This window comes from Ambystoma mexicanum, chromosome 6q, assembly GCF_040938575.1.
Source record: "Ambystoma mexicanum isolate Mex_15411 chromosome 6q, UKY_AmexF1_1, whole genome shotgun sequence".
In the NCBI taxonomy this organism is placed as follows: domain Eukaryota; kingdom Metazoa; phylum Chordata; class Amphibia; order Caudata; family Ambystomatidae; genus Ambystoma; species Ambystoma mexicanum.
Genome location: NC_090937.1, coordinates 1399332257 through 1399350490, shown reverse-complemented (window position 1 = coordinate 1399350490; position 18234 = coordinate 1399332257). Strand labels below are relative to the sequence as shown.

Sequence of the window (18234 nt, the reverse complement as noted above, 5' to 3'; positions counted from 1 at the left end):
GGCATACCTACAGACTAAGGATAGTGGAGTTTCGGGCTCCTTCGTCACTTCCTGCCTTCCCAGACACACTGGAGCCTGAGTGTGCTTCAGGGCTGAAGCCTGCTAAAGGCAAAACTCGCAAAGGAATCAAATCTATTCTAAAGGATAAAGGCCCAGAAGGAACTGACAAACGAAAGATGGTGAAAATGGTCACCCATGGGTGCTGTACTGCAGCTGAGAAATCAGCCCACTGGTAACCTGCACAAAGGTAGTAAAAGGTAACCACTACCACCAGCCATTAAAGTTAGTCAGTGTAACAAAATGTTACATGAGAAGTGGTATAAGGAGTTACTATGTAACCCCCGGCACGCCACATAAGGTGGTGTGTTCTGGACCAACAAAAGAAAAGGTAAGTAAGATAAAAATTACCTTACTATTCTTGGGAACTCTGATTCTCACAAGAAAATGTATTTAAACATTAAGAGAAATCCATGGGACCCCTCACTGACACTGCACAGGGGGTGCTCTGCGTCACTAAGCAAAAAGCAGATACCTAAGGAGTTTACCAAACTCCATTAAACAGTAAGAATCTTTTTTTTAAAACAGTCAGAAAAAGAATGAGTGAGTGGTCAAAGGTTCTACTTACGCAGGAGATCAAAATAAAAAAAGTCCAGAGTCCAGCAAAAGTGCTGGGCGTCTCTCTGGTTAAAGGGAATTAGAACAGAAACTGAAAATTCTCCTTAGCAACCAGAGACTGATCAATTACAGGATGAGAACCTGGGGACACATTCTCAAGACGAGTGTTAAGTTTAGGTCCGGCTAGTGGCAGTTGTGGGGCTCCAACTCACAACCCAGCAATGATTTCAAGCAAAAGAAAGCTGAACAATCGAGACTTTTGATGAGACAACCCAGAAGGTAAAAGACTCAGCAGCCAAGGCAGTGACTGCAGCATGGAAGAACCTAGCCAAAGTAGCATTTCAGCTCAAGAGAGCAGGAAGGAGCAGCCATACAGCAAGGAACGGTCTAGCAACGGAGACAACAGATGGAGGTGACCCAAAATGTTGCATGATGGAACAGAGGTGGAGCAGTAACGGGACATTTGGGTTGGCACACCAGGAAGATTGGGAGGGACCCTCGCTTAGGGATTTGAGCCAGAAGGATTTTACTAAGAGACCAGCACTGCTGGTGAGGAAGAGTTCAGCAAAGACAGCAAGTCCAGTCAGCATGGAAGGAGCAGGGTGGTGCGAGGACAAAGAAGCCATGGTTCAGCAAGAAGTGCTAAACCAGGTTAGTCAGAATCTGATCATTTTCCAGCAGTCTTCAGGTAAGAAATCTGGAACGGATCTGAGGAATGCGTGATATTGCGTTCGCACAAGGCCTTGCCTATGGAATCCACAAGTCGCCCTCCAGGCAAGCACCAAAAGGTATATGTTTCAACCCATTCAGACTGGCCTTAAACACTGGCAAACAATGGATGTAGATTGGGAAACCTGTGGGACTTAAAACCAGTCTACACCAGTTTAAACTGCAACTGAGGGTGCTTTTATGGGCTCAGGATGGGCACACGTCAGCAAAATGGCCTGTTTGGTCGTACCCTGTGATTCACACCTACGATGGGATGGGCAAACAAAATTGACTGGAAGCAGGGCTTAAGAAAATGTATCAGTACCCCCAATGGCTCCTCCTAAGGTACAGAGGAGTACTAATGTATTAAATGTTAGTACAACCCTGTTGTAGCCAATAATGAATCACAGCTGCTATCAGCTGACACGGCTGCTTACTTTCAGGGACTAACATGGGGTGCTAAAAAAGCACCCACACCCTGGTAGCCATATGGATGGAGTACTTACTAAGGACATCACACCAGTTAAAGGACTCTAGTCATACAAGAAAGTTAAAAATCATGTTAGCCAGCAAATGTTTTACGGGACCCAGAAAGTTAAGGAGCTAGAATCCCAAAAATGAAATTCTGCCCTAACAATGTGTAAGGCAGGAACTTGATTGTGTTTACGCTTTTCTCTTGTTCTTTTGGCCTGAATGTTTAGATGAATCTTTTCTCAGAGTGGGAGCAAATTATTATGTGCATATTACAAGTTGGGCACCAATGAAACGGGGTATAGAATGTGAAAATGTAAAACTCAATTCTTCTTTCCCTTCTCTCAGTTGACGAAGAAAACAAAATCCGGGCGATCGCTAAATGAGGAATCTGGCGAGGATGAGGCAGAGAAGAAAAAGAAGGCAGCATTTTTCTCCTGGTCAAGAAGTAAAAGTGTTGGGAAGTCGCCGAAGAAAAGGGAGAATGGTGAGTTGCAAAATGGTGAGCAAGTATTGTCAGGCACATGGGAGTATTTTGAAATTTTAATCTGATCTAATGTTCTTTCCTTTTGTATCTTTACATCAATGAATACAATAAGAATGTTACCTTGTTTATAAACAGAAAACAGCATATTTTGAATTTTCTTGGGTGCTAAGCTATTTTCATACTCGGCAGTAACTTGTGGGTTTGATTTTGGCTAGAACCATGTATGTTGCTCTTTTGAATTGTGTTTTATGCCATGCCGACTACAGAAGGTGTGTTTGAGTACTAGGGAAGAAGAGTAGCCATGAGACGTCTACCCATTCAGGGGAATGGAGGTGGGGTGTTTTTTCGAGTGATTTGCTTGTTCATTCTTATAATCTTAGAGCAAGTTATTAATCACACATTTCATTAGCCAAAGCGGAATATTATCGCAATCAGATTGTGAATTCCGTAAACCTCCTGTGTGACATTTTCCAACTTTTAATCGATGTGTACATTTCCTATCTAAAGAAACATCTTTTTTTCTGCTCAGACTGATAACATGTGAAAAGAATGAATACAAAGGGCTGGAAGGCAAGGTGAAAAATACTTCTCAAAATGGTGGGTGGGGTTGTGGCGAAATAAACAATGAATTGCTTGCAAGATATACATGCACACTTTGAACACTTTTTATTCCGTAAACACCGTTAATGGGAGAAAATAATGACCACAGTAACTAAATTACATATATCAAAGAGAGAAAGCACAACACAATGTAATATACATTTACCAGCATTTCTTTTTCTTCTCCAAGATTTTTTCAGCAACCCACTGTACTTTTGGGGGTGATCAAAAGTGACTTGCCACTTGCTTGCTCTTTGTATGGGCTCCCATTAACAAGAAGTTTAATGGCATTTTATGTACATGATACAAAATAGGACAGTTTGCAACCATATACCTATTTATCAGATGCTTTGTGCTTTACATGTGACTTGATAAAGATTTTCGCAATTTAGGAAACGACTGCACTGAGCATGTCCACTGTTGTGTGGGCTGTGGGCATAATGCCATAATAAAAATTAAAAAAAAACTAATTGTTTCTGCATGCAGTGCAGGGCTGCAAGAATGTCCATGTACAATTTTTATTTTTACATTACTACAATTATTGAAAAAATCTGTATTCGCCTTTTTGTTATGCTGACAAAAAATATCCAGCTGTTTTTAAATAATTTAGGTAGACACATCATTTTGGAACAGAGGTCAGATACTAATAAATGCTTGTTTTTCCTCGATAGCTCATGCAGCATCCATTTTGACATGGATCCTTCAAATCATGTGCCATCTGGTTTTAAGAGAGTTGCACAGTTTTATGTCTTGAGAACACGTTTACACATGTATCTTGCAGAAAAGCATCCCAACCAATTGTTGGCAAATAAGGGAGACTTAAAAAAAATACATATATATATATATATATATTTTTCTGAGGCTTGTGGAATCTGCTTAGATAACATGTTATGCATAGGCCAACATCTAGTGGAAGCTGCGCAGTATTACAGTTTTTGTTTTCAAAACTCAAAAAGGGACGTTGACAAGGTGTGCCAGTAATACTATTCCTAGTGTGACGTCCACTGTACCCATGGTCCTTCATGCGTCAAGGTCCCTCAGATTGTTTTTCTCCACCATCATTGACGGACGCATAATTGCGTTGTTCCTTTCGGCTGACGCCATTGACTATTGTTAAATCAGTGTTAGTTATTCTTTCTATCTTTTTACTACACTGACTTTCGACAACATCTTCGACGGCGGTGGAAAGGATGAACGCCGAACAAAGACCTTGATTCGACTGACCCCTTCAGCCTTGGAAGGCCGCACCGGGCCTTGGCCCAAACAGTATGGAGAGTGGTGGGTGGACATTAGAGAATGCATTTTCTCCTTTACACTCTCTTTTCTTGCTTTGCTGCCATTTTTTATAACTATGGAAAACACTCCATTTAAATTTTGCCTTAGTTGAAATAAAAAGTTCCCCATGGTAGACAAGCACCGGGTGTGCAATCTTTGTCTAGCACAGGACCACGACGAGAGCCATTGCCGAGCCTGCAAGCTCTTCAAGACAAAAGCGCTCAAGGACCGAAAGACAAAGCGCTGGGCCCATCACTCCATGCAGGCCGAGGCAGACATGGTTGTGGAGGGGGCCTCCAGCGATGGCAGCCTCGCAGTCTTTTCAGACGGTGAATGCGATGGGGAACCGACTGATTCCCACGTTGTCACGGTTTTAGAACACGGCACACTCCAGCCAGGGTCACAATGGACTAGGAACCAGGCCGCTGTGTGATATTTATGTATTTATTATTTAATGGAAAAAGCTAAATCAAACAATTTGACAACAGCCACCAAAGTTGTGGCACACAATGCAATGTTTCTTACAGAACAATTGGTTCAGAAATCCTACACAGTTTATATGAATCTTTAATGGTAAACAGGAAAAATCGTTTTAAAGCAGGTGAATGCACTAAGGTTAAGCACTCCCCCTGCAACACCCCCACCCCCCCCAAACATCAGCTAACTTAATTCCCTTTGGATGGAAGGCAGTGGCAAGGAGTAGGATAAAGAGAGAAAAATCGGATTTGGAATACAGTCCACCACCCCAAGATGGGAAGTCACCCGATTTTAGAGCAAAACGGCAGAATCGGATTTCGTTATTATTCGCACAGCAGCTCACAGCCGCGGTGGGACAGCTAGAAAGGAAATTCGTGTTGCTACACTTGAGGAGATAAGGAAGCCTAGAGACTACTATTCAGCACACCCGAGCAACATGGAAACAAGGGAGGAAAATTGATTTGGGAAGAAAGCAAATGCAAAAGAAAAAGACACACAGCAAAATGGAAATTCGCTTTACACAGGATTTGTAATGACAGGTAGCTAAGAAAAGTGCTTAACTGTCAAAATCGGAAATTGTTTTTTAAGGACAAGGGCAGAGGCACATAACAGATAGGTTTCAAACAGAAAGGGATTTCTCTCAGTGGGTCTACGGTTTGGGTTTTTCAATGGGAAAGATGCAAATTAGGAATTTGTAGGAAGGAACACAATACACAGACAAATTGCTTTTCAGTGATGAGGACTAATTCTGTTGAGGCTATACTTTAATGACTATAGTTAGTAAAAACTCTCGACAAAATTGTTGATTTCGAATGGCACAACGTGAATTTCAATGGGGAATTAATTGATTTACTTCCAAATAATGCTAAGGATTTATACAGACAACTGAAAGATTTATCAAAGGAATGCGCTAACAAACACAGGCTAATGCAGATTCTTCTAGGGAAAGGTGAATGAATTATACTGGCAATTTGGCGTTTCTATGGAATTTTCTATGGGATTTATGTTATAAAAGAGAGGGTTATGCAATTTGGGACTGTGGTTATTTGCTACTTACAAAGTAAGCCTTGATTTAGGATTCTGGAACGTCAGTAGGATCTCAGGACCCTCTGGACAGCTAGGCAAGGGTCTGGTCTCTGCACTCTCCTGGATGGGATCAGCTAGGCAAGGGTCTGGTCTCTGCACTCTCCTGGATGGGATCAGCTGGGCAAGGGTCTGGTCGCTGGGCAAGGGTCTGGTCTCTGAACTGCCTCCGTCCTCTTTCTCCTGTCTCCATGGATTATTGTGTGTGTGTCTGATCCTGTGTCTAATAGAGACACCCTTATATAGCCCAAAATGACATCATTTATTTTACTATCTGGGGGAAGTTCCCTAGAATTACTCCTACCATGGGATAGGACAGCCTACCATTCCTTTCCCTGTTCCCTGGCATCATTGGCTCAAGGGGAGGGATCAACATCTGTCTATTCGACATTTATGACAGTTCTCTTGGCCAACTTTTTAGCAAAACTGAGTTATGTATCATAACTTCCAATTTATACTGGACACCGCCATAAGAAATAGATAGGTGGTTTTAGGGGGTAATAGGGGTAGCATGGCCCCTTGGCACCTTTTGGTCATTTTCATAAAATGCATAATATGTCATCACTTTGAAAATAATTAAACATATTCATAATGTACATCTCCATCTTCCCACCAAGTGTCAAATTTGTCCCATTTTAAAATCAGCCAGAAATGAGTCTTAACTTGTCCATTTCAGTTCACAAAGTCCTAGAAACATGCACTTGGTCTCTGAAAATCTGCCTGGAAATCACATGGAAAAATATCATACAATGAAATTATTTCTTGTTCTGAGTGCTGGGAAAAAATACCTACAATGAATAACTCCTTTAATGTCAATTTGTTGGATCTGTCACATATGGGAGGGTGGTGCTTGAACCCCCACAGCCAAACTGTCTCCCCCTGGCTCAACTTGCAACAAAATACTTTTATTGCCGCTTTTTTAATTTATTTTTTATTTGGTTAGTTGTTAAAAACAACTTTTCAAATGTTTAGCATTTTAACATAAACATAACACAACATAAAAAATAAGAAAGCATTATACAAAATTCCATTATGATTAAATTTTCTCTTCTACAAAGATCACATGAATGAGCATCGACACAAGTGATAAACATAATTGAATCACAATCCCTCATGTAACCTGATCACTAGTAGTTAATTGTTCAAATAAATCAATAAAAACCTTATTGTATAAAAATATATGAATACCATCTATTACAATTAGACCTCGATTCCCTGAGCATATTCCCCCCTCCCCACTATGGAGTTTGTTCTATTATGTGAACTCAAAATCTGGGACAGTGGCTTCGAGAAAGTGCACAATCGCAACCTTAACGGCCAATCTTGGACTCGTAAACACTAATTTCCATATTGTGCTCTCATCCAAATCAGAGAATAGCATGAAAACATTTTGAAATAGTTTCATACGGAGCAGATTTAAACAAGGACATGCAACAATCGGGTGTTGAAGAGATTCTTTTTGTTTGTTTGAGCAATGTCGGCAAAAGTTTTGATTTGGCAAAATTATATTTCTCCTCTGTAGTACTTCACGGGTATGCCATAGATTAAGTCGAAACCTCATATATTGCCGTCGTATATGAGACGAGGGACATTTAATTAAATATTCTGCCATCACTCTGTGGCTTTTTAACCCAAATACAGAGACATCAAAGTCCTTGTATGTTTCACAGGCTGCTAAATTCCTGATCCAATCGCATTCAAAGATCTTTTTTTTGCCAAATCGGGATTGGACACCAACATCTCAGCCTCAGCCATCTCATTATATAGTAGTGTACACCACCTGCTGGGCCAACCAGTTGAGGTTGAAAGCAAACACAGTGCTACTGTGCCTATTATATTGGATGCATTGATGCCTAATAAACACTTCCGCAAGAGGTCACGCATTTTCCACAAAACCTGCGAGTGCAGATAGAGTGAACCCAACTCAAAGCGTATCATAGGCAGTGGGGTGCAATTAGGAAGATGTAGCACTTGCCTCCAATATTTAGCCTCTATTTTATCGCAATGTGATCTGATTTGTGGACTTCCGGCTTCAACACCATGTAAGAGTATAGGGACTACCTTCATTTAATAGAGAGTATATGCTTAAATGAAAATTTACCAAATCTGGCAGCAAGAATCTTAGATTGTGACATCAGGGTTTGTAGTTTACATTGCCGTTCCCAGTACTCTACTTTTGATGTAACGGAGTTCGTAAAGGTGAAGCCTAGATATTTGTATTGTTCCACCACTCCAAGTGTCTTGCCCTGAATTGTCCACGCATAGTTCTTTTTCTTGCGCTTAAGGGTGTTATGACAAATCAAGACTTGTGATTTGGTTGGATTTATTTTTAAGTGATTGGCTATAGTGTACTGATCCAACTTGTCTAGCATTTGTTGAAGACCAAATGGCGTTGTGGACCTCAGTGCTAAATCATCTGCATAAAGCAGATATCTTATTTTGTCATTCCCCAATTTTGGGGGGTCACAGCAGATGTTCGTAAAGATGTCTCCCATATCAAATATAAAGAAATTAAATAAACTGGAGGCCAACGGGCACCCCTGTTTCGGTCCTCTCATAGCCGCAATAGATGCGGAAAGTATGCCTTCAAAAGTTAGCCGTACCTGCATTGTTGTCTTCGAATGCAGTAGCATCACAAGAGTTATTAGAGAATTTGGGCAATTGTGCTTTTTGAGTTTCTTATGGAGTAGAGCCCGATCAAAAGAATCAAACTCTGCCCGAAAATCAATGAATGCTAAGTATAGCGGCTGTCCTCAGGCAGCGTAATGCATTTTAATCAGATTTAAGCATAATATGTTTGGGATTGTCCCCAAACCAGCTTCAAACCCAGATTGATAACTGTCTCTTAATTGTGCTTGGGTGGTCCATAAATTGAATTTCTTCAAAAGCAATCTGCCAAGGATTTTCTCTGGAACATCAAGAAGGGAGATCGGACGATAGCTACTATGGGCTTGCCGATCACCCTTCTTGAATATTGGTAAAGTGATGGAGTGCATCCATGTTTTCGGGAGGACTTGCGTTGCATTAATTGCTGAAGAAATAGCATGTAATATCGATGCCCACAACTCAGGATGCAACTGTGGGGTGTAATTTGAAAGACCATCTGGACTAGCTGCTTTAGAGTTGGATGCTGTTTTAATTAGTGACAATATGTCTTCATAATCAAACTCAAGATTAAAACAGCCATCCAAATCAGAAGCATCAAAACTTTTAGCACCCTGGGGGACTGAGTATAGTTCAGATAAATGTTGTTCCCAAGATTGTTCAGTCACCGCATTTGATTGGGCCGCAATTTATGAGGGCACAGTAGCACAATTAATTATGGTCCACATTTTTGCAGTGTTCTTTGATGCCAGGGTAGTCGGCATCACAGCACCATCATTTTGATATAACTTTGCATGATGACTTTTTACCCAGTTGGCATACTTCATTTTTATTTTTCTTACAAGTAAGACCTTGATGTCTGGAGGATACCTAGAAGCTTGCCTCAATTCAGCACCCTTTTCATGACCAGATCAAAACTGGGCCTGTGTTTAGTTTTTAGTTGTGTGTTTGATCTTGTATTCTGGAAAAGTTGCATTGTATTACTATACTGTATACCCATATTGCTCCCGTCAGTGGGGTTTTGTTGGGTCGAATTTAACAAATGTTTATTAAATTGGTGTAAAGCATCCTCCGACCATCAGTCTATTAAGCCCCGAATTCACACATAAAGAACCTTCTTGCTGCCCAGTGTCAACAACTTTTCTTAGATCTTTCTGCCACCGTTTCATTGCTAAGATGTTATGATCACTCTGTTTAGCATCAATGATCACAAAGCTCCTAACCACGGGCAACAGGGCATCACTTACATAAATATAATCAATAATCGGTTCCATTTGTCCATTATGCCAGGTGGACCTTGGGGGTGTGTCTTCTTTAAAGAGTCCATTTAACATATGTAGGTGACGACTTTTGGTAAGCATATTCCATCTATATGCTCTACTCACACTTGGTAAGTCTTTCTTACTTAGGGTATTGATGTTTAAGTCTCCAGCCAGTATTAAGCGAGAGACTGAGTTATCTAGAGCAACCAGTTGTTATATCATCAAAAAATGCATTATCACCTATAGCAGCCGCATTCCAATATATATTGAGGACAGCATACCCTATTCCCTCAGCCCTAACCTTTACCAGAAGCATATGCTTATTTGGACTGGCCCATGGTTCCGATGACACTCCCTTTCAAATTTTTATAGCTGTGAGTAGACCAGAAGAAGGTCAACCAGAGGAAGGTCTATAAGCAGGATTGAGATGAATATCAAAGCCATTCCAGACCGGAGGATCTGTGAGGCAGGTCTCTTGTAAAAGAATTAAGTCATACATGCCAATCTGATTTGGGTCATTAAGAAGGTGAGTGAACCCTCTAGTATTCCAACTCAGTAAGGAGACCAGATCCTGCATATGCACGTGATCTAGTTAAAGTTGTTCCTGGGAGCATTTACAGTGGCATGTATTAGCCTTTGACATTTCCCCATTTCCTCCCCGGGTAGGTATGCCCCCTATTTGTTTCAGTACGTGTACTTGGGAGTTATCAGAGGCTGGGCTTGTTATGTTGGGCTCTGCTATGAGATCGAAGCCCAGATTGTATAAAAGGGCTTTTGTTGATCAAGTAAGATTTTGCACTACTCGAGAGTTTAGCCATAATCTCACAATATTGAGATTCTCGTCCCTCAGAAACTCCACATACTCAATGTCAGCGGAGTTTATGTGCTCCAGTTCCACCACTTCAGAAAATATGGCCATGACAGATCTTCTGTTAAGGTTATATTGCTTAAATGGTGCAGGTCTGCAAGCCAAGATTAGGGAGTAAGGTGCCAGTCTTTTTTTCCCTTTGATCTTGATATGAGGACTAAAGGGAGCTGGTTGTTACTTTTATCTCTCAATGGATCCATTTTTTTTTCGCCTGTATTTGTTTTAGGTCAGTCTCTGCTAAACCCCTCATTTCAGCTGCCATGTCGAGACGTTGTGATTGAGGATCTCGAGATGCTGTTTTCTTATGCGGTCTTACCCTGGAGTCTATATTATCTCCTACTGGCGAGATGGATGAAGTTACACAGTGTTGGACTTAAGGCATGTTCACCAATGTGCCACCCCCTCTAGTTTGTAGGGAATTTATATGTTTTGAGGAATTTTGATATACCTCCAACCTTGTCTCCTGCTCAATGGCTCTACTAAGTGCAGAAGACCTTATCGTAGGCACCTCACTTGGCATTAATGGTATTGGCAAAGACTGACCAGACATGTAGCATCAACTGCCGTTCTAATTTCATGTCTATACGCCTGAATGGCTTCTTCATTTCTCATGTCTATCAGATTGACTTTAGGGATGTTGGAAGCCCCTAATGAAACCCCCTCCCGCTTACTTGCTGTAGGTTTGACGCATTATGAAGGTTTGCTTCCTTCATCAATGCATCCAAGGGTGCATAGTCTACAGACTGCGGTGGGGTGTTAGACTGTGTGGATTTGACGTGCATCTGTTGTTTGTATTTTTGCTTTATTGCTTCTGATGCCACAATCAAGCTTTTCTTATGAAGCGTGAGTGCCTTGAAAAATTGCTTAGAGCGTGAATTTGCCACAATTTTGAGTGCACTCTGATTTTTAGGCAATTTACCACTAGTCGCGTTTTTGTTTATTTTCTCACTAGCAGGAGTGAAGATGGTATAAACTTTCTTTTTTTCAATGTGGTTATAGGGACCACCAAATTTGCTTCAGAGATGCTCAGAGGCTCACTGCCAGGCATAGGACTCACATTTGATAAGGTTTCAACAATAATTCCTTCAATGTGAGGGATAACAGATTCTAGTTCCTGCGATATTACAGACTTTTGCACAGCCACTGATGACATAGATGTCTTTTCTTGTCTAGGAGTGCATGACGTGTGTGAGTGAGCACCAATTGCCATCCCAATGGCATTTTGCCAAGTATGTATGTGCTCCAACAGAACAGCCTGTTTTGCTAATTTGAGGTCAAGGGTCTCAAACAATTTTCCAAGTGTTTGTATAGCAAAGTTAATTGCTTGCAAAGTCGCTTCCAGCAACCATTCATTTTGCGAACCTGATTGAGCTATACTCCTTTTACTTGGAGAAGATGTGGGTCTCCTTGGAGTAGGGTGGATAAAGAACACGCTTATGGGCAAGCTTGTGTAATTGGGTTCAGGTGTTTCAAAGAGGACTGGTGACGCTGACAAATTGTCAGGTAAAGTGTGCCCCGAAAACCCATACCCCTCATCCTCAAGATCAATTACAGGTATGTCCTCTATGCTCCTCCCATCCACTTCCTTGGTGGTGTTTGTTTTTGCAGTGGGAGGAAGCGCTTTTAGCATACTAATGTCACTTACAGACGGATTAATAGGTAACATTTTAACATCAGTGGACAAGTCAGACTCACTTGTGTTATTCACAACAGATATGGAAGAAGAGTGCAACTTGCACCTCTCCGCCTGGTTTAAACGCTCGGCTTTTGTGTACAAAGGTGCCTTAGTTTCCAAGGTTGTTGCAATCGCGTACTTGGAAGAGTTCGCCACCACCTTAGAAAGATGCAATGGTATGGGGGGGTTTGGTGGATGCCAGGCACCTCCCTGTAATGTCCTTGTAGAAGGTGCGGATGTCTGCGTCCTTTAGGACTTCATCAGCTGCTTTCAGCGCTTTCCTATCTGTGCGAGCAGCCGGGGTGGAGGACAGGGGAGTAGCTATACAGGTACGCCCACTCGGCGCCGACATGCCTCCCGCTCGAACGAGAAGGGAACCTGCACCGGGCTTCAACAGACTGTGTTTAGCAGATCGCAAATGCATACCACTGTGAAAGGACGAGACGCCAGTACCCAAAGTGCCGAGGCAAAGAGGTACTTCAGGTACTTCGCCTGGTGCGTGTGCGCCGGAGCGCGCGGGCTGCTGGATGTAACTGCTTCCTGCCCAAAGGGGCGTGGCTTGTGTAGATAAAGCCGTATAACGGCTATTGACACACTAAAATAGGGAAGAGAAAACACCATAAGTAGTTATAGGTGAAGAGGGTCCAAGCAAAAGTCTCTAGTCGTGTTGTTGCAGTAATATATACCGTGAAACGTAGCAAGTTCAACACAAATCCAAAAGCGTCAGAGCAGCATGGGAGGCAAAGAGGTGCTTCAGGTATTTCGCCTGGTGCGCGGGCTGCTGGATTTAACGGCTTCCTGCCCAAAGGGGCGGGGTTTCTGTAGATAAGCCGTATAACTGCTAGTGACACACGTGAAAAGTAGCAAGTTCAACACAAATCCCAAAGCGTCAGAGCAGCGTGGGAGGCAAAGAGGTACTTCAGGTACTTTGCCTGGTGCCCCTTTGAAGTTTGTCAGTTTGTCCTTCAGAGTGGGTGTTGGAGGAACTCACACTTCTTGGTCAAGCATTAGCCCCACTGACTTTCTTTGTCTTTCCTGCCAACACTGCCTTCTAGTCTGGCAGAGCAGAAGATCATCACGCCCTCCACCATAGCTCATGTAATTGTGGAATGATTATTGATATTCATGCGACTTCCAGGGGGAGGGCAGGCATTCAATTGAGAAGTGAACAAAGGGCATGTCTACACCTCAAGACCCTATATCCATACCAAGTTCATCACAATGGACCTCGGAGGACATTGATGGGGTTATGAGAAGAATGACATTCATGGCAAACTTCTTTGAAAAAGGTCGCCAGGCTTTCCAAAATTTACAAAACATGTCACCAACTGCTGCTGCTTCATCCTCCCAAGCCCAGCTAAGAGGCCACTTGCTTACACCCTTCCTATTTCACCTCAGCAAGATCCAGTCCATATTGATCTATACGATCTAAATACAGACACTGAGGACAATGATACAATACAGGAGGTAGACCAATACTACGATGGTGATGAAGGGGATGTGTACAACTTACCCTCTCCAGTTAACCTAGATGCACCAGTGGCAGATTCACCAATGGACAATCAACCACTGTATAACGATATGCTCATGAAGGCAGCTGAGCACGTTCATAATCAAACCCAAGAAACTCAACTAGATAAGGATTTTGTGGAAGATATATTGGGGGACGGGAAAGCCGCCACCCAATTTATTCCAATCCATCAGTCCATCCAAAGAAGGATACAACCTTCTTTGGAGATCCCGAACCAAACGTGGTCAGTCAACCCTTCGTATTGAGAAACACTTCCGTCCTGCACCCTCAGACCCACTTTACACTAGGGGGCAGCTAAAACCGGATTCTCTTGTGGTAACCACAACGCGAAAGAGGGCCGGAACACCTTTAGCCTCATCAGAAGTGTCCCCCGATAAGGAATTTAAAAATCTGTACAGTCTGGGGAGAAAGGTGGCCACTTCAGCAGCCTTTCAGACAATAATTGCGAATAACACACACTGTTGGCAAGCTACAACTGCCACAAGTGGGATGAAGTGGCAACTTTAATAGATTCAGCTCCTAAACCCCTCAAATTGCAACTGTCCCTAGCAGTATCAGATGGCATCGCGGTATCCGGCTGCATCTTAAAAAACAACTTGGATGCCGCAGATAATGCGGGCATGATCATTGCCGAAGGTACCAAAATTAAACGCCATGCGTGTCTTCGCCAGTCTGGTTTCAAACTTGAAACACAGGCTAAACTCAACATGCTGGTAGAACCCAACATCCTGTTTGGGATGGCTGTGGATGATGTATTAAAATCTTCCAAGGAGGAGTACGATACTCTGAAATCTCTCGGCCAGCTAATTAATAAGCCACCATGCCATAGAGGAGGAAGTCATTTTCGTCGATTTTTAGGTCAAAACTCACAAAGGGGTTCAGGTTATGGCCAAAGTCAGGGCTCATCCTGGGGAAATAATCGGGGTCAAGCCTTGCAAGGATTCCAGAGGGGCCAGCATCGATTTCGTGGCCGGTGGAGGTACTTCTAGCGGATTGGTTCCTCCGACGTATTCCACACCTATGACAGGTAATCACCACAGCTGATCTCGGCGCGCCTCAGTTCTTCTGATTCATTTGGTTATTCGAATTTGGTGTTTTGTGAGGATATCATGGGCCTCATTACGAGTCCGGCGGTAACCGAGGCGGTAAAACCGCCTGGGTACCGCCGGACTGGTATTACCATTCCGCCTCCGTGATTCTCGGAATTACAGGGGCATTAAAACCCCGGTTTCCCGGGAATCACGGAGGTGGAATGGTGTTAATCCCCATTCCCATTGAGTCCTATGGGAGTCAATGGGAATGGGGATCATGGAAACACCGGCAGCATCTCGTGATGCTGCCAGTGTTTCCTCGTCCGCCTGCAGGCGGGAGGTGTTAAACCCGCCAGGTCAGACCTGGCGGGAACATCACCTCCCGCCTGCAGGAGTCGGGATCAGGCGGTCCGGAAACAACGGTGGCGGGGGGTTTACCGCCACCGTTATTTCCGGACCGCCTGATTTGTAATGAGGCCCCATGTCTTCATCTTCTTCTACCCTGCGGTCAGGATTCAAGAAGTGTCGGGACTGTGGTTCCAAGATGTCACATACGGACCCGCACGACATCTGCCTCTGGTGCCTCGGCGAGGACCACGCCACTGATGACTGTGACGATTGCCAGTCGTTAACGTCGAAGGCCTTGCGGGAGCGGAAGAAGAAGCTTTCTGTAGGTAGGGTTTCCAAACCCCGAAAGTCGAAATCCGCGGGGCTTTTGACCGACGATTCGAGGGGCGACTCTCCGAGATGTCGGCGTAAGTCCAGGGGTCTTGGTCCCTGAGTGGTTCACGCCATTCCTCTGCCTCTTCGAGGCACTCGCGGAAGTGCCATCACTGGTCGCCTTCCTCGTCCGAGGACTCTGCCAGACGGCGGTTTGCTTGTCCCAACAAGCATTCCTCTCCTGCGGAATGGGATGCATTTCGTATGGAGATGAGGGCGATTTTTCAATCGCAGGGCTCCGTTCTGTCCGCGCCTTCGAAGGACCTTCGGGCTTGGGCGTCGGCACGATCATCGGGAGCCGTCGAGGTCCCGATCGGACAAGGTGGATCGCTCTAGCCATGCCTGCTCCAGGTCCCGGTCCTCGACGCCCTCGAGACCGGCGGAACCTGTGAGGTCTTCTAAGAAGACGTTGATGCCATCGGCACCATGTCTGTCGAGGGACTCTCTCGAGGCTTTGCTTCAGAGGAAGTCGTCAACACCATCGGCACCAAGGCTGTCTAAGGACACGCTCGGGGCTCTGCCCTCAATGCCTGTGTCGAAGCCATCGGCGCCACGCTCGACGTCGATTCCGTCAACGCCTTTTGTGGAGGCTTTATCGAAGGTACCACGTGCAGCGGTGGAAACTCCGAGGAAGTCCCTGAAGAAGTCAGGGAGGCCTGTATTGTATTTGAGTCTTTTTCTGTGTCCTCTTCCAGGGATTTGTTCCAGCCTCTGGATTATATTTCTGAGGTGGAGGAAGGGTCTGAGGAAGGTTTGCTTCCTGATGAGGTTCCTGACAACCTATTGTCTGCTCATAGCCAGATGGAAGACCTGCGTCAGTCTTTGCACGACGCCAGTGGTCTGGACACCTCTCCGGAGGTTGAGTTCGGCAGGTCTGAGCCTGGCACGCACGCCGAGTCTTCATACCGGCGGCTCATGTCGAGGGTGACGGAGTACTTGGGGTGGTCTGCGCCACCAGTGGATTTTCCGCAGGATGACCTGACAGATATCTTGGACCAAGGTCCACCAACTGACCCGGTACTGCCATTCCATATGGTCTGGCAAAGAAGGGTGGCGGCGGCGGCTTGGACTGCTCCGGAGAGTCTCCCGGCAGTGGGTAAGTCGTTGCCAAAAAAGTACCGCCCAGCCAGTGGTGACCCCGGCTACTTGTCCATGCACCCTACTCCAGAGAGTTTGGTGGTGCAGGCGGCTACGTCCCCAGCAAAGCAGGCGTCGTACCCGACCATCCCTCCTGATAGGGACGACAAACGTTTTGACGGTTGGGCGAAGAAAGTCATTTCTTCAGGGGGTATTGCTTTGAAAGCAGCCAACTCCGTGTGTGCCTTAGCACGTTTCACTCACACTCTGTGGAATTGTTTAGTTGGCGGCTGAACATATTCCCAAAGGAGAGTAACGGGATGGTTTTCTTGCCCTTGTTCAGGATGGCAAGGTTGCCATGTGTGAATCCGTTCAATCGGGTCTGGACGTGGCAGACTGTGTCGCCAACCTCTGCCTTTTCGTCCTAGGGGACAGCAATGGAGGGGAGAGGTTCCTTTCGATACTACTCTACCTTTGGTAGATCGAGGGGAGCTGCAAGTCAAAGGGGCCAAAGTAGGAGTACCAGAGGTGGAAAACGGGTTACTCGAGGTGCTAAAACCACTCGAGCAGTTGCCTCTTTGCCCTCAGGCACTGCCGCAGCCGCTTCAGCTCAGTCATGAGGCCATGTCCCATGGTTCGCCGGTTGGGGGAAGGCTGGCGCAGCATCTTGTAGAATGGCGTGCCGTTACTTCAGATGTGTGGGTTCTGGAGGTCATAGCCCACGGCTACGGTCTTCCTTTCCGGCAGAGGCCTCACGACAATCCACCAGGGAATCTCTCTTTGAAGAGTCCGGATCCGCTCCTTGCGCAGGAAATCAAATCCCTGCTGGAGAAAGGTGCCATAGAACTTGTGCCTATAGCGGAGAGGAACAAGGGATGGTATTCCCCATATTTTTTGATCCCGAAAAAAGACAGGGGATTGAGACCCATCATGGACTTGCGTGGTTTGAACAAGCTCCTCAGGAAGGACAAGTTCAAGATGGTTACTCTCTCTCAAGTCCTCCAGGCCCTTCAACTTCAGGACTGGTTGGTGGCTCTCGACCTCAAGGACGCTTACTTTCATGTGCCGATTCATCCCAAGCACAAGAAGTACCTGAGGTTCGCGGTTGGCGACTCGCACTTTCAGTTTCGGGTCCTGATGTTCGGATTGACCTCCGCCCCGAGGGTCTTCACCAAGCTCATGGTGGTGGTGGCAGCATATCTCAGGAAAGGGGGGGGGATTCACGTCTACCCCTACCTGGACGATTGGTTGATCAGGGCGCGCTCTCCTGAGCAAGTACTGTATCATCTGTCAGTCACCTGCCACTTCCTTCACAGGCTGGGCTTCTCCCTCAGCTTAAAGAAGTCCCACTTGACACCTACCCAACGGTTCCAGTACATTGGAGCAGTGCTAGACACATTTCTGGGGCTGTGTTTCCCTCCACAGGTGAGGGCTTCTTACATTCTGCAGATGGTGAACAAGTTTCAACATGCCCAGAATCTCCCGGCGTTCGAGTTCTTGAGGTTGCTCGGCCTCATGGCATCCTGCATTCTCCTGTTGCCAGAGGCCAGGCTGCGGATGAGATCTCTGCAGTGGGCTCTCAAGATGCAGTGGTCACAGTCCTCCGGCAGGATGTCGGATCCCGTTCAGGTGCCGCCCTCGGTCACCCAGGATCTTCTTTGGTGGGCCGTCGAAGGCAATCTGATGAAGGGGGCTCCATTTTGGCTACCCTGGCCGGAGGTGACAATCGTGACGGACCCATCCCTCACGG

General features: G+C 45.1%; 1 protein-coding gene across 7 annotated transcripts in view; it reads left to right on the top strand.

Annotated features, from left to right (window-relative positions):
* RGS12 (regulator of G protein signaling 12) overlaps window positions 1-18234 on the top strand; it is a 1255576-nt gene that overhangs the window by 825550 nt on the left and 411792 nt on the right. For 6 of the 7 annotated variants that reach the window (XM_069632046.1, XM_069632044.1, XM_069632049.1 and 3 more), the window contains one exon: window positions 2143-2296. In XM_069632046.1, the coding sequence (XP_069488147.1) occupies window positions 2143-2296 (154 nt within the window). The remainder of the gene's footprint in view (window positions 1-2142; window positions 2297-18234) is intronic. The other variant, XM_069632045.1, reaches the window with a different exon arrangement.